General features: G+C 40.0%; 1 protein-coding gene across 1 annotated transcript; it reads left to right on the top strand.

Annotated features, from left to right (window-relative positions):
* The first annotated feature begins 270 nt into the window (after positions 1 to 270).
* Positions 271 to 3422, top strand: LOC122032530. The gene is made up of 3 exons (XM_042591834.1): positions 271 to 1447; positions 1554 to 2224; positions 2312 to 3422. The coding sequence occupies exons 1-3, from the start codon at positions 357 to 359 to the stop codon at positions 3328 to 3330; spliced, it is 2781 nt and encodes a 926-aa protein (XP_042447768.1). The 5' UTR covers positions 271 to 356; the 3' UTR covers positions 3331 to 3422.
* Positions 3423 to 17209: the final 13787 nt, after the last annotated feature.

The following is a 17209-nucleotide window of genomic DNA, read 5'->3' on the forward strand; positions in this document are numbered from 1 at the left end:
ATTTCCCATTGTTTGGTTCAGTACGTATAATTCTTAGCTATATATATAAGTCTTCCCTTGGCACAAGATCCTGTGTTCCACTGGCGTCCTCAAATCCTCTAATTCCTCGCCATTCAGTTTCCCATTTCGAGATCATAAATTTCAATCTCTTCCTCCATTCAGGTTTCTCCTTTTTTTTTTTAATGTCTGTTTTTGATATTTGATTATTTTCTTGAAATAATCAAGTTAAAGTGCTAAAATGACTGCTCGTTTCTGATCGGAGAATAATTCGGGCATTTGCTTGCCAAAATCATTAACTTGCTCGTTGATCGCCGCTGCGTCTCGGTTTCTGGTCTCCGATTAGTCCATCGTCGGAGATGGGGCTCGTCCGCGCTCCCACCATGCGGAGCGGCGATTTCCTCGAAGGCATGATCAGCGACTACGTGGCCACCAAGTCGTCGGGCGCCGGAAAGCCGCGCGCCGTCACCAAACTCGTCTCCTCCCGCTTCGTCACCACCTTGACCTGCCTTCAGTTTGGTTTCGCCATCTACGCCACCTTCCTCCTCTACTACATGAGCCCCTCCGTCGACCTCCGTACCCGCGCCGACTTCTCCTGGGCCACCCGCATCGCCCACCGATGGAAGTATTTCATCGTCAATCCCAACAACGTCGACTCCTCCGCCCTCGCGGGCCTCAACCCGGCCGACGTCTGCCAGTCCGAGCGCATCGAGTTCGAGCAGAAGAAGTCTGACGACGCCGTCATGATCAAGCTGAAGCGCGAGCTCTACGACGAGGTGCTGGCGTTCCAAAGCAAGAACGCCGGAACAGAGTCTCTGTCGGAACTGCTTCAAATGCCGTCCCAGTGGAGCCGGACCAGGATCAATTCCCCGAGGGTGACGGTGATTCTGAACCACTTCAAGCGGCGGACACTCTGCGCGCAGCTCGACTCGCTGCTAAACCAGACGGTGCCGTTCCACCACGTGTGGGTGCTCTCGTTTGGCAGCCCCAATGAGGCAGTGCTCCGGGGGATCGTGGAGAGCTACAACCATTCCAGGATCAGCTTCATCAGCTCGAGCTACGACTTCAAGTACTACGGGCGGTTCCAGATGGCGCTGCAGACGGAGTCCGACTTCGTCTACATCCTCGACGACGACATGATTCCTGGCCGGCGGATGCTGGAGATTCTGACGCATGTCGGGGGTACGGAGAAGTACAAAAACTCTGTTTTAGGGAGCATCGGCCGGATTCTTCCCTTCCGGCAGAAGGATTTCACATTCCCGAGCTATCGCAAGTTCCGCTCTAAGGAGGCCGGATTGTATCTGCCAGATCCTGCTTACGATATCACAGTTGAGAAGATTGTGCAGGTGGATTTCTTGTCGAGTTCCTGGTTTTTGTCTGCGGATCTGGTGAAGACTCTTTTCGTGGAGACGCCGTTCACTTTCATGACAGGCGAAGATTTGCACCTCAGGTAAATATTCAATCAAATCGATTCAATTGTTTATCTGATATTTTCTTTCACTTTCCTTCGAGAAGATGGCAAAAAAAGATTTCTGAAATCAATTAAAAATGCGCAGCTATCAGCTTCAGAAGTACAGGAACGCAGGTTCCTTCGTGCTGCCTGTCGATCCAAATAACAAGGAGACATGGGGTGACAGCGAGCACAGACTCGCCTACGTTTCAGAGACCACCGTCATCTTCAAGGACGTCGTCCAAGTCCGCGACGATCAATGGTGGCGCGCTCTGTCCACCGGCTACATCACTCAGTGGGCTGCCATGCACCCTCAAAAAGTAGAGGCCTTCTTCTACGCTCACACCCCGGACGAAGTCAGAGCCCTCGCTCCTCTCCTCGAGAAGTTCCGCGCCACCGTGGGAAGGAAAGCCTACATCGTCGTCTCCGGCGGAAGACACTGTTCATGCGAGGACGCCGTCTCTGTTCTCAAATGGCCCAAGAATGTATGCAAGGAAAGGAGGTTCAAGATCTTCGATTTAGAAGTTGGAGCCATTTCAGGCGTATCGAACTCGGATGTTCCAGTGATTCAGGCAGTGTATTCAAGCTTGAAGGGGCTTCTGAAGATTCACAATCCCAGCTTGCTGATTGCCGTCGATGATATCGATCAAAATATTAAAAACGCGTTAAACGTTGCGTGCGAGGGGAGTGCAAACGGCACGGTTCTTGTTCTTCTACCGAGACCGGCGGTGTCGAAGGTTTTGTGGATGGCGGATCTACGACCCACAGCATTACCGAGTAATTAATTAAGAAGCTACATCACTGATTAGTGCTTAATTTTAAGATGATTGAGCATAATTAAGCTGGATTTTGTGATTTTGGCAGACTGGAACCGGATGCGGATCACTGTGAACATCATCACCCAAAACCGTGCCACTTCCCTGCGGCGGCTGCTCCAGTCGCTGCAGGACGCGTACTACCTCGGCGACGAGGTGCGGCTCACCTTCAACATGGACAGCAAGGTGGACGAGGCGACCCTCCAGCTGGTGGGCTCCTTCAAGTGGCCGCAGGGCCCGAAGCAAATCCGGCGGCGCATCATCCAGGGCGGCCTCATCCGCGCCGTGAGCGAGAGCTGGTACCCGAGCTCCAACGACGAGTTCGGCCTCCTCCTCGAGGACGACATCGAGGTGTCCCCCTATTACTACCTGTGGATCAAGTACGCCCTCCTCGCCTACCACTACGACCCGCAGGTGTCGCTCCCGGAGCTCTCCTCCATTGCTCTATACACCCCGCGCCTCGTCGAGGTGGTGAAGGAGCGGCCTAGATGGAACGCGACGGAGTTCTTCAAACGGATCCACCCCAACACGCCGTACCTGCACCAGCTCCCCTGCAGCTGGGGCGCCGTCTTCTTCCCCAAGCACTGGCGCGAGTTCTACGCCTACATGGGCGCGAGATTCACAGAGGACGCGAAGCAGAACCCGGTGCAGATCCCCAAGTCGCGGACGAACGGATGGCAGGCCTCTTGGAAGAAGTTCCTTATCGACATGATGTACCTGCGCGGCTACGTGAGCCTCTACCCCAACTTCCCCGATCAGGCCAGCTTCTCCACCAACCACATGGAGCCTGGCGCCCACATCAGCGCCAAGGATAACATCGTCAAGCACAAGAAGATGGACTTCGAGGTGCCGCTTATGACCGACGACTTCACGCACCTGCTTCCAGCGGGGAAGATGCCGCCGGCTTCCAAGCTGCCGGTGATCAATCTGTTCAACCAGGCGGTGTCGTTAAAAGGGCTGAAGGCGGCGGGTGCTAAGCTGGGGCAGGACGTCATCAGTTGTACCGGAGGGGAGGTCGTCGGCGTCGATCATGGCACGGGTCTACCCAAAGAGTGCTCCAAGTTCTGAGATAGATGGATCCATCCATCGTACGTATCAATGAGTTCTAATTTGGTTTTAGGCATGCAATTTATTTTATCTACTTGGTAAAATTTTTTGGTTTGTTGATGAAGGTGAAGAACTGAATTTGTAAAGATCGATAGCCAAAAGTGGCTTAATTCTATCAAGAACAGGGAAGCTAAATTATAAATAAGTTGAAAACTGGGAAAAGATTAATAAATAATACACATTGTATTTCTCTTTCTATTGTCTTAGTATTTTATTTTATTTTATTTTATTTATTTATTTTTTTTTTTTGTCTATTGACTCAAAGAAATTTGAGGAAAAGATGGTTCATCGCATTTAAGAAAATTTCCAAGTAAATCAACCGTGGTTACGCCTAAGAATCTCTAAGTAAATCTTTAAGCTTTTGCTTATGCTAATTTAAATGTTGAGTCACATATGCTCCCTAATGACCTCACTTGTTATCAAGGATACACCTTTTAAACTTGTTAAGTAGTTTCATCTTCTAGTTATTAATCTCTCCATTACTGGCACAACAAAAAAGGCCCCAAATAGCGACGACATATTCCGTTGTTAGGGGCATATTGCGACGGAATAGCGACAAAATGCATACCATCACGTAAATATTAGTCATTGACATTGTAGCGACGGATATTTAATACCCATCACTAAATTAGCAACGGATATTTATGTATCCATCGCTATTTTTAGTGATGGATATTAAAATATCCGTTGCTACTAGCCGAATGAGATAAAATTTCTATTGAGGTATTAGCGATAGAAATATAATTTCTATTGAGGTATTAAAATATCCTTTGTAAAAAATGGGATTTAGTGGCCCCGGCGGCTTAATATAAAGGATTTAGCAACAAAATTTAATATTTCATTGTTAATTAGCAACGAAAATTAATATTCCATCGTTATTTAGCGACGAAATATTAATATCCATCCCTAAATCCATCCCTATTTATTATTTTTTGTAGTGTGGGAAGTAGACTCTTTAAGTCTTCTTCGCTCTTTTACTAGAGAAATATCAAGATGGTTAGTAGACTTTCCAACCTTTATGCTTTTATAAATTATCCTTCATGGTATCCTTTTTAGTTGCTCGATCAGACTCCTTTCTTCATAAGTTACGTCTGCCTCCTAAAAAGTCCAAGATCTAGTGGCCTGAGATATAAAACACATTAGGCTTGGTCAGCTCTACCGACACTGCCATTTCAACGCTTACATGAGTGCCGAGTGTAAGAAACGGGAAAATCATAGAGATGCAAAGCAAAGAGAAAGAGAATATTGGTAATGAAAGAGAACTTAGTAGAGAAGAGTTGTCTCCATATACGAGAAGAAAATTATATCTCTACCTTACCTTCTTCAGTGATTATATAACCAGTGGAAAGACATCCACATGTAGGATGCCTCATATTCATTGGTTATCCCCGCGAAGGTCGGTTGGGGGAACTAGATCTAACAGTCGTTAGAGGTATCTCCATACATAAGACACCGCACGTTCATCCATGGGTGATAAGGGAATTAGGTCTGACTACCGTTGGATGGAATCTCCATACATAAGACGTCATGTGTCTATCAGTGGGTAATTTAAGAGACCAGATTTGACCATCGTTAGATGAAATCTCCACATACATTATTGGAAGTTGGAAGTCGAACACCAACTTGTCTGAGCACATAGTTTTTGAATGTGACTTCCCAATCTGAATGAATTGGTATTGGACAAGCGGTCAGTAGTCCTGAATGATTTCCCTAAGCCCTAGTGCGACGTTGTTGGGTCGAGTACTTTGGAGCACAAATTCTGAACCTAGCTTTTAGTACTCGAGGATGCCCCTTCCAAGAAAAATCATTAGTGCTCGGGAATATATATCCAGATAAGATCCTTTGGTGTTCGGGCATGTCAATTTGAAGATGACACTCGACACTCGAGGATACCAACCTGAAGATGCCAGTTGATGCTCGGGGATACCTACCCGAAGATGACCTTTGATACTCAGGGATATCACCCCGAAGATGACATTTGGTACTTAGGGATATCAACCCGAAGATAACCTTTGGTGCTTGAGAATGCCAACCTGCATATGCCACTTGGTGCTCGGGAATGTCGTATTCTCGGGATATCAAGAGGTTCGGGAATTAAGTCTAACCAGTCGAGAAGTGAGTTCGACCACTAGGGAAATATTCCAAGTACCATCAATCCTAATAACCACTTACTGTGCTTATCTCAAACTTCAAGTTATAAATTAATACTAAACATGTACGTTGTAGCAAAAGGTTATTACACTCACCCAAAGCACCCCTTACAGCTAATCCCTAGGTTATATGAAGGGAGGTAAAAGCAAGTGTCCCAGGTCAGTTTTGATGTGGTCAACCGAGTTAAGTTAGGTCTTGGGGTTTTGATGTCTTGTCTCTGAGTGTATAGGAACTTAGAAACATAAGAAGTTGAGTGAAAGACACAGTTAGTGAGAAGGATAGCACAGAAAGCGAGTCAATGGGCTCAGTGTATCCGAGGGATAAGGTGATGTGAAAAAGTACACTGGTGGACAAGAAGGAAGCACGGGACGCATTCGAAGAATGAGAAACTAGGAAGGAAGTCTGCTCAAAGAGAAGACCAGAGTTGGATTCAGGTTAGATCAATTCCGGACAATCGGAGCATCACCTAAGCGAACATGGGAAATAGATAGTTCGAATGAATAGTTCTCGATGTTAAGGATTTTGGACCGGCTAGAAGGAGGGTTGAATAGCCGGTTATCCAAAAACGCTTTCCTACGTATTTGTTAGCATAGCGGAATATAAACAATACAAATACGAATACTTACGAAAGCTAAAGATAAGAGAAAAAATGCAAACCAATTCATGTCATTTACGTGGTTCAGAGATTAGGGTTCCTATACTCCATGGTTGTATGTAAGGTGGACGATCCTTATCCATCGATGGATTAGCCCCCAGCAAACTCTGACTACCTCAAGTCTCCATGTGGGTGGAGAAACCTCATCACAACACCAACCAAGATCTCATAGATTACAAAGAGCACTTGAGAATTTGTTGACTACTAATTAAGGTTAACCACCACTAATTTTGTTAACCTTAGCCAAGCTCTAAAGCTCTAAAGCACAGTATGGTTCTGTGCTCGACGGTTGTGAAGACCAGTCAACTGGTGATCAGTCGACTAGTAGATAGTCGTTAGCATGATCACGGATTCTATAGAGTGTCGTTGGCTATGTTGAATGGCTACACTAGTCGACTGGTGCATGGACCAGTCGACTGGTGCCGAGATAAGTGGATGTTGTAATCAACTCTCTCCTCTTATTTAAGGGGAGTTTTGGAGCATGAAGGAGGTTACTCATGCTTATTGAATAACTCCTAAGTCTTTGCCCAAAGCTTCCAAGTCTTTCTCTTCCTCCAAAACCTAAGTTCCATCTTGTAAGAGGAATAAAGCTTTGTGAGAGGTTGTACTCCACCGAGAAGGAGTAAGCTTTAGTTGGAGATTGCCTGAGACTAATCAATAGAAGGATTAATGGTTCGTCCACCTCAAGGATAAGCCATGGAGTAGGAGCAAGCAATCTCCGAACAATGTAAAAGGAATCGTGTTAGAAGTTTGGTATTCCTTCCTTATTATTTTTATTAGTTAGTTGTATTTCCTCTTGCGCGCTAACATTGTAGGAGAAGCAATTGACTTAGGGGTGTCCAAGCTATTCAACCCCCCTTCTAGCCGACCACAAGATCCCCAACATGCTCACTTAGTATAATCGACATAATTTCTCTGATAGTACACACCAGACACGTGTGCATATACAACATAGGTATAATCAATATGATTCTTCCAATAGTACATACCAAAATATGTGTACACTCAACATCATATACATAATCAGCACATTAACTCAGTCAGTAAGGTATCTCCTATAGTATATACTCCACATGTGTATACTCTACAAAGTATAGATATCAAAGCTAAGACTTTATAAGAAATACCTAGATTATCTCAAAGATCAAGCACACAAGTATTAAACATGGATTAATACGAGTAGATTTAAGATAAAGCAACATAATTTATCAATTAAAAATTATACACTAAATTCAATGAACTATAGAGGCCAAGGAAGAAATACCCACCTCAAAATGTTGATCGTATCAAAATAAATTTCATGTCATGATGCTCGCCGCAAATCAGAGTCCTACATCAAACATATAATTTACGGCTTTTTACCAAAAGGAGCGACCACGTTTTTTTATTTATCTAAAAGAGCACCATAGTTTTAAAACTACCAAAAAGAGCACCAAAATAGTGTTATTCCCTTCCTACCCCTTCCACCAACCTCCTTAATCTCCTCTCTCTCTCTCTCTCTCTCGTCGTTTTCCAATACATTCCCTCTCTCTAGGATTAAAAAAGGGCTTGATATGTTCTCATATCAAGCCCAGCCTGATATGTTCTCATATCAAGCCCAGCCTGATATGATCTCATATTAGACCCACAATGAGTCTGATATTTTCCCATATCAGGCCTACTCTGGGCCTGATATGGTCCAATATCAAGCCCAGCGTGGGCCTAATATTTTTCATATCAAGCCTAGCTTGGGCCTAATATGGTCTAATATCAGGCCCAGCCTGAGCCTGATATTTTTCATATCAAGCTCACACTGGGTCTAATATTTTCTTATATCATGCATGTTGGGCCTGATATAGAAAATATTAGGCCTATGCTGGGCCTGATATGGTCCAATATCAGGCTCAGTGTAGGCCTGATATTTTCCCATATCAAGCCCAAGCATTGAAAAACAGCGCACTATGTTTGGTGCTCTTTTTAGTAGTTTTGAAACTAGGGTATTTCTTTTGATAAATAAGGAAATGTGACTGCTCCTTTTGGTAAAAAGTCATATAATTTAGCTAAATTCATATGATTTAAATAGCTAAATAAAATCTCAAAACTAATTAGGAAAAATTCCAATCAAATGATCATTAATTAATCTCTAATTAATTATTTAACTTCAATTAATATCATTCATTGATCAAATTAGGGTTAGCCATATTACCATCCCTAATTAATCCATATAACAATCCGTTTACTAATAAGTCAATACTTACTTTTATCTACTCCATCACATATCAATATTAGTCATTTGTTAATTAATCCAATGATTAAATCAAACCTATCATAAATCAACTATACTTAATTCATTTCAAAAGAATTGACTAATCTCATCCATAATCAATAACAACTACATTGGATTTGATATCCCTAAGCATTCCACAATCCAATTGGACTGGTTATCCCTAACCATTCGCAAACCAAATTAAACTAATTAAAACCTATCCATTCCATAATCACATTAGGTTAGGCTTGAACATGAATCAATTCCAACAACTTATTCAACTCTAGAGATACCATTGTTTACTCTCGATCGGAGAAATTACTGTCGGAAGTTACGGTCGAAATTAGGTGAAGTTATTACCCTCTGTGTCAAGAACCCCAAATAAACACTTGATGGCCAGAATTCAACAGGGGTTGTAGTGCTACTGATTGGATCTGCAACCAGATGTAGATCAGATGAGTACCATGGATAGCGATAAGATAGGAAGAAAATAGAGATAGAAATGCTCACTGTACCCTCTTGTGAACAGAGAAAAGAATCTTGTGGTTGTGATTCAAATCTAGTGAAGGGAATTATACACTGGTAGCAAGGGAAAGTCGAGGTAGAGAGGGCATGTCATACTCACTCGTGGTTGGATGTGTCCGATAGCTATGCCTCAGTAGGTGTTGACTATCGACCGCGATCAACTACATCATAATGTCCTGCGATAGAGAGGAGGAAGGAGGCACTGCCCTTTAGTGGAAGCGGTGTCGCTCAAGTCCACACAATCCCAGCTTGAAGGGATGTCGTCGGCGTCGATCATGGCACGGGTCTACCCAAAGAGTGCTCCAAGTTCTGATATATATAGATGGATCCATCCATCGTACGTATCAATGAGTTCTAATTTGGTTTTAGGCATGCAATTTATTTTATCTACTTGGTAAAATTTTTTGGTTTGTTGATGAAGGCGAAGAACTGAATCTGTAAAGATCGATAGCCAAAAGTGGCTTAGTTCTTTCAAGAACAGGGAAGCTAAATTATAAATAAGTTGAAAACTGGGAAAAGATTAATAAATAATACACATTGTATTTCCCTTTCTATTGTCTTAGCGGTAATTTACCAAAGAGCACACTTGAAAATCTGAATTTATCAAAAGACGTACACTACTTTTGTATTTACCAAAGAGGGCACTTTTTCTACTGTTTTTCTTTTCTTCATTATATTTTTCTCACTTCTCTCTCTCCTCTGTCGGCAGAATATAGGAATAATATTAGTCAATTTTTAATCACATTTTAATATATTTAAAGAAGCCAAAATAAATAATGGACATCATATTTGGACTCCTTGCAATTTTAGAAATCCACAGGAACTGAAATGAGTGCAATCGGAGCTTTCTAGGTCGATCAGTGAGTTTCGGTCAAAACCCACTGATGGACCTAGAGAGCTCCGATTGTACATGATTTCTATGAATTTCAAAATTACAAGGAGTTCAAATATGGTGTATATTTTTTATAGATGTTAACAAGCAAAATCAAAGAATCGGCATAAAAGCCCGCGTTGGGCACGATGGAATCATATCGGGACGCGTTGGGCGAGTCTCTCGATGTGGGCTTTTATCGTCTTTGATTTCTTAACTATCTAAAAAAATAAATAATGGACACCATATTTGAACTCCTTTCAATTTTAGAAATCCATAGAAACTAAAATGGGTGCAATGAGTCTAGGTCCATTAGTGGGTTTTAACCGAAATCCACTGATCGACCCATTTTATGAATTTCTAAAATTACAAGTGAAAATATGATGTCGTATACACTCTCAATCAGTGGACGGAGGTTTTGAAACCCGAATCTCTCCTTTTCCCTTTTTTGGGCACGATATGAAGAGATATCATGCCCGTTGGGCCTGATATCTCTTCATATCAGTGAATATCTCCCCATATCAGGCCCAGTGTCTGATATGGAAGATATCAGTAACAAAAATAAAAATAAAATAAAGAGATAAATGGTGTCAAAAATAATAATGGACACCATATTTTAACTTCTTGTAATTTTGAAATTCATAGAAGCTGAAATAGTGCAATCGGAACTTTACAGGTCGATCGGTGGGTTTGATCGAAACCCGGATGGACCCAGAGAACCGCACCCATTCCTATTTCTAAAATCAAATATGATGTTGACTTTTATAAATGTTAACAAGCAAAATCAAAGAATCGGCAAAGCCCACGTTGGGCACGATATGGAATCATATTAACGTTGATTGAGTCATGCTCGGGCCCCGTGGGCTTTGTCAGTCTTTGATTTTTCTTGTTAACATCTATAAAAAGCTAAAATAAATAATGGACACCATATTTGAACTCCTTGCGATTTTAGAAATCCATAGAAATTGAAACCCGAGTGCTGAGATGGGAAACCCACTAATCGATCTGAAAGCTCGCACCATTCATTCTATAATTTCTAAAATTACAAGGTAATATGATATCCATTATTATTTAGCACTCTAGTGGTGGACGAAGGTTTTGAAAATCCTAAATCTCTCTTTTTTTTTTTGTTTGGGCACGATATGAAGAGATATCATGCCCACATTGAGCCTGATATCTCTTCATATCAGGCCCAATGTGGGCCTGATATGGGAGATACTGTAAAAAAAAAAAAAAAAAAAGAAATAAAGAGAGATTTAGGATTTTCAAAACCTCTGAATAAATAATGGATACCATATTTAACTCCTTGTAATTTTAGAAATTCATAGAAACTGAAAATGGAACTTTACAGGTCGATCGGTGGGTTTTGCCACCATGGACCAGAGCCCGTGCACCCAGTTTTCTATGGTAATATGTGTCCTTATTATTTTACTTTATAGATATTAGCAAGTAAAATCAAAGAATCGGCGTAAAGCCCGTGTGGATATGGAATCGTATGATATCAATCCATATCTCGAGTTGGGCGATTTGAGTCCATCCCAACTTTTTTGATTCTTTGATTTTGAATTAACATCTATAAAAATCCAAAATAAATAATGGACACCATATTTGAACTCCTTGCGATTTTAGAAATCCATAGAAACTAAAATGGGTGCTGAATCGGTGGATGATTTCTCGATTACAAGGTTAAAATATATGATGTCCATTATTATTCACTCTAGTGGTGGACAGGTTTTGATTTTTGTTGTTACTAGGTCTGATCTCTCTCATATCAGGCCCATTGGGCGATATCGAGCCTAACGTGGCATGATATCTCTTCGTATACAAAAAAAGGAAAAAAAAAGAGAGGATTTAGAGTTTTCTCTCACTACTATAATAAATAATGGACACCATATAACCTTGAAAATTCAGAGTAAATCCTGGATATCTTGGAATAGATTTGGTGTCAGGCCACCCATGGAGCTGAGAGGCATCATTGCCTACCTATTCTATATTATTCTATGGTTACAGAGTTCAAAATGGTGTCCATTATTATTTGACTATATATGTTAATAAGTAAAAATCAAAGAATCGGCAAAAACAGCCCATGAAAGTCTCCCGACGCGCATGTGGTGACTTTCAGATTTGGTTTTTGATAACATTTAATGTACACTAACATATGAAACTAATGAGAACCATTTTAGAAATTCATAGAAAAAATGAGAATCAGTCGACTCTGGATCGTGTCGGGTTTGGACCCACCGATCGGCCTAGATCATAACTCAGTGCAAGGAATTTCTAAAATTACAAATATCCAATATATTTCTATTCTAAATGTATTCAAAGTATTATGTGATTAAAATTGACTAATGTTATTCCTATATTCTGCCGACAGAGGAGAGAGAGAAGTGAGAGAAATATAATGAAGAAAAGAAAAACAGTAGAAAAAGTCAAATTATCAGGAGGATATGGTAAATTCAGATTTTCACGTGCGCCCTTTGGTAAATTGCCGTTGTCTTAGTCATTGTATTTCTCTTTCTATTGTCTTAGTTTTTTTTTTTGTCTATTAACTCAAACAAATTTGAGGAAAAGATGGTTCATCGCATTTAAGAAAATCTTCAAGTAAATCAACCGTGGTTAGGCCTAAGAATCTCTAAGTAAATCTTTAAGTTTTTGCTTATGCTAATTTAAATGTTGAGTCACATATGCTCCCAGAGCTGGTCTTGGTTGTCTAAAGGCCTGGACGAAACTATTAATAATGCCCCAATTCTATCCTTCCATCAATCTAAATAATAATTATTTTAATCTATAAAATTTTATTTCTTGAAATGTGATAAGAAAACTTTTAGCTCTAAGATGATCTTTTATAATAAGATGGGTGTTCCTTTTTTATTTACGTATAAATTTCGATCATTCTAACACATTTTTATCAATAATAAAAATTTTATTTGTAATCAATTTATTCATAATACAAGAGGTATTTACAAAATACAATCACTTGAATTCTTAGCAAAAGAACACTAACAGAAAAGAAAAAATTATAATTAATTTTTATCAATCTCAATTCAAATCATTTACTTTTTTTTTCTTTAGTCGGAGAAGGAAAAAAACAAGGATAATCTATCAGATCTGCGTCACCAATTCCTTCATAACACTAGTTTCAAGTTCCAACTTCAACTAATCAATTAAAACAACTCATGGATTCAAATGTAAACAACTAATAACTTGATGTAAATGAAACACGAAAGAATAAAAGCTAATTAAAACTTTCTTAACTCAAAAGAATTTTATTAATCCAGCCCAATATTAATGTATATATCTGCCACATATGATATCCTACAAAAGGATAAGTGCCACCAAATGGTACTCATTTACCATAAAATCAAATTTGAGTTGCACGATCTCAATATGGTATTGAAATAAGTGAATAAACTAATCATATATCTTCTGCTTAAATAGATTAAAGACTTGTGATATAACGTAATCAAGCAGAATATTTGGTTTCAAAATTAAGAAAACCACCACACAAGAAGATATTAACGACATCACAAAGGTCTAACGAACATAAGAGTAAAGAATTGCAGTATTGATCCAAAAGTAATGATGTTTAGATGAGGTAACAACCCGTAATAAATAAATAAAATTGTTACCATAGCAAATTAATTCCCAGAAATCAGCATGATAGTATTATGTTGACATGGAGTTTTGTTATGAAAATTAGCAAAATCGGACAATTCACACCTGAAACAATAAATATCAATTGCAAACAAGGTCAAAAGGCTTGCATGATACATATGCGACCACTCCACATTGTGACTTTCATCAAATATTTAGTAGCTTACAGGTGTGAATAGTTAGAGTTGGTTGAAAATTATGAGATGAATCTACATACCACAGCTTATGAATTTAGTTCCACATCACATCTCTTTCTCTTTTTATATATTTATCTAAATAAACTTACTGCACACTTTTCCCTCAAATATGATTCTAAACAATATGGTTCTAAAAAATACTAAACCTAGAGTGAAATTACCAATTTTCCTCAAATTACAGACATTAACTATGTAGCAATAATACTAGGAATCACAGGATTTGAAGTGCTATCAAGTTAATAGCACACAAACAAAGGTCTTGAACAATCTACTAGAATATAATTTTTTTAAATTTGAAAATACTTAGATGTCAGATCCCATATCAAAATAAGCAATTGGAAAGGAACAATGCAACCAAATCCCTAATCTGGAGCAACAATAAGAGAAACGGTGAAAAAGAATGGTAAAAATTGATGCAATAACTGGATTAGTATGGCGAAAATTGATTGCTTAAAGTGATAGTGACCAATCAAAAGAAAGGGTCGATTAAGACCTAAAAATGAATGACGCAGAAATTGTCAATTTGTGGAGAAACGAAACATGTCTAACAAAAAAAATAAAAAGCATGAGATTTTACCAGCAACAACAAGGGGGCTTCATCGCAGAGAGGGAGGGTTGGGCACAGTGCGGAAAATCAACAATGGAAGAGAGCCTCGTCTCACCGATGTAGGGCACCTTTGAGAGAGGATTCATAGTTGCCGCGACGAGGGAGGGAAGGCATGGCGAGGGAGGGCTTCCGCGAGGGCGAGAGACATGGGGCTCTTGAGGGGAGGGCTTGGCGAAGAGGACTTATTAAAAGGCAAAGCTAATAAAAAAATAAATTTTAGAAAAAATTTATATATATATATATATATATATATATATATATATATATATATATATATATATATATATATATATATATATATATATATAAAATAAAAATGGGCCCCAAGTATTTTTGGGCCCTGGGCAGGTGCCCCAGTAGCCCTGGCCCATGGCCGGCTCTGTATGCTCCCTAATGACCTCACTTGTTATCAAGGATACACCTTTTAAACTTGTTAAGTAGCTTCATCTTCTAGTTATTAATCTCTCCATTATTGGCACAACAAAAAAGGCCCCAAATAGTGACGACATATTCCATTGCTATTTCGTTGTTAGGGGCATATTGCGACGGAATAGCGACAAAATGCGTACCATCACGTAAATATTAGTCATTGACATTGTAGCGACGGATACTTAATACCCATCACTAAATTAGCGACAGATATATATGTATCCATCACTACTTTTAGCGATGGATATTAAAATATCCGTTGCTACTAATAGAATGAGATAAAATTTCTATTGAGGTACTAGCGATAGAAATATAATTTCTATTGAGGTATTAAAATATCCTTTGTAAAAAATGGGATTTAGTGGCCCCGACGGTTTAATATAAAGGATTTAGCAACAAAATTTAATATTTCATCTCTAATTAACAACGAAAATTAATATTCCGTCGTTATTTAGCGATGGAATGTTAATATCCATCCCTAATCCCGTCGCTATTTATTATTTTTTGTAGTGTGGGAAGTAGACTCTTTAAGTCTTCTTCGCTCTTTTACTAGAGAAATATCAAGATGGTTAGTAGACTTTCCTACCTTTATGCTTTTATAAATTATCCTTGATGGTATCCTTTTTAGTTGCTCGATCAGACTCCTTTCTTCGGAAGTTACGTCCGCCTCCTAAAAAGTCCAAGATCTAGTGGCCTGAGATATAAAACACATTAGGCTTGGTCAGCTCTACCGACGCTGCCATTTCAATGCTTACATGAGTGTCGAGTGTAAAAAATGGGAAAATCATAGAGATGCAAAGCAAAGAAAAAGAGAATATTGGTAATGAAAGAGAGCTTAGTAGAGAAGAGTTGTCTCCATATACGAGAAGGAAATTATATCTCTACCTTACCTTGATTATATAACCAGTGGAAAGACATCCACATGTAGGATGCCTCATATTCATTGGTTATCCCCGCGAAGGTTGGTTGGGGGAACTAGATCTAACAGTCGTTAGAGACATCTCCATACATAAGACACCGCATGTTCATCCATGGGTGATCAGGGAATTAGGTCTGACTACCATTGGATGGAATCTCCATACATAAGACGTCACATGTTTATCAGCGGGTAATTTAAGAGACCATATTCGACCATCGTTAGATGAAATCTCCACATACATTATTGGAAGTTGGAAGTGGAACACCAGCTTATCTGAGCACATAGTTTTTGAATGCGACTTCCAAATCTGAATGAATTAGTATTGGACAAGCAGTCAGTAGTCCTGAATGATTTCCCTAAGCCCTAGTGTGATGTTGTTGGGTCGAGTACTTTGGAGCACAAATTCTGAACCTAGCTTTTAGTACTCGAGGATGCCCCTTCCAAGAAAAATCATTAGTGTTCGGGAATATATATCCAAATAAGATCCTTTTGTGTTCAGGCATGTCAATTTGAAGATGACATTTGGCACTCGAGGATACCAACCTGAAGATGCCAGTTGATGCTCGGGGATACCTACCCGAAGATGACCTTTGATACTCAGGGATACCACCCTGAAGATTACATTTGGTACTTAGGGATACCAACCCGAAGATGACCTTTGGTGCTTGAGAATGCCAACCTGCATATGACACTTGGTGCTCGGGAATGTCGTATTCTTGGGATGTCAAGAGGTTCGGGAATTAAGTCTAACCGATCGAGAAGTGAGTTCGACCACTAGGGAAATATTCTGAGTACCATCAATCCTAATAACCACTTACCGTGCTTATCTCAAACTTCAAGTTATAAACTAATACTAAACATGTACGTTGTAGCAAAAGGTTATTACACTCACCCCAAGCACCCCTTACAGCTAATCCCTAGGTTATATGAAGGGAGGTAAAAACAAGTATCCCAGGTTAGTTTTGATGTGGTCAACCGAGTTAAGTTAGGTCTTGGGGTTTTGATGTCTTATCTCTGAGTGTGTAGGAACTTAGAAACATAAGAAGTTGAGCGAAAGACATAGTTAATGAGAAGGATAACACATGAAGTGAGTAATGGGCTCAGTGTATCCAAGAGATAAGGTGATGTGAAAAAGTACACTGGTGGACGAGAAGGAAGCACAGGACGCATCCAAAGAACGAGAAGCAGGAAGGAAGCCTGCTCAAAGAGAAGACCAGAGTTAGATTCATGTTAGATCAATTTCGAACAATCGGAGCATCACCTAAGCGAACATGGGAAATGGATAGTTAGGATGAATAGTTCTCGATGTTTAGGATTTTGGACCGACTAGAAGGAGGATTGAATAACCGGTTATCCAAAAACGCTTTCTTACGTATTTGTTAGCATAACGGAATATAAACAATACAAATATGAATACATACGAAAGCTAAAGATAAGAGAAGAAATGCAAACCAATTCATGTCATTTACGTGGTTCAGAGATTAGGGTTCCTATACTCCATTGTGGCAACAAAAAAAAGGTGAATACGCTCGCCCCCAGCGCCCCCGTCAGCTCATTCCAGGACCAACACGGAGGAGGTAAATCACG

The sequence above is a fragment of the Zingiber officinale genome, chromosome 11A (assembly GCF_018446385.1).
Source record: "Zingiber officinale cultivar Zhangliang chromosome 11A, Zo_v1.1, whole genome shotgun sequence".
In the NCBI taxonomy this organism is placed as follows: Eukaryota; Viridiplantae; Streptophyta; class Magnoliopsida; order Zingiberales; family Zingiberaceae; genus Zingiber; species Zingiber officinale.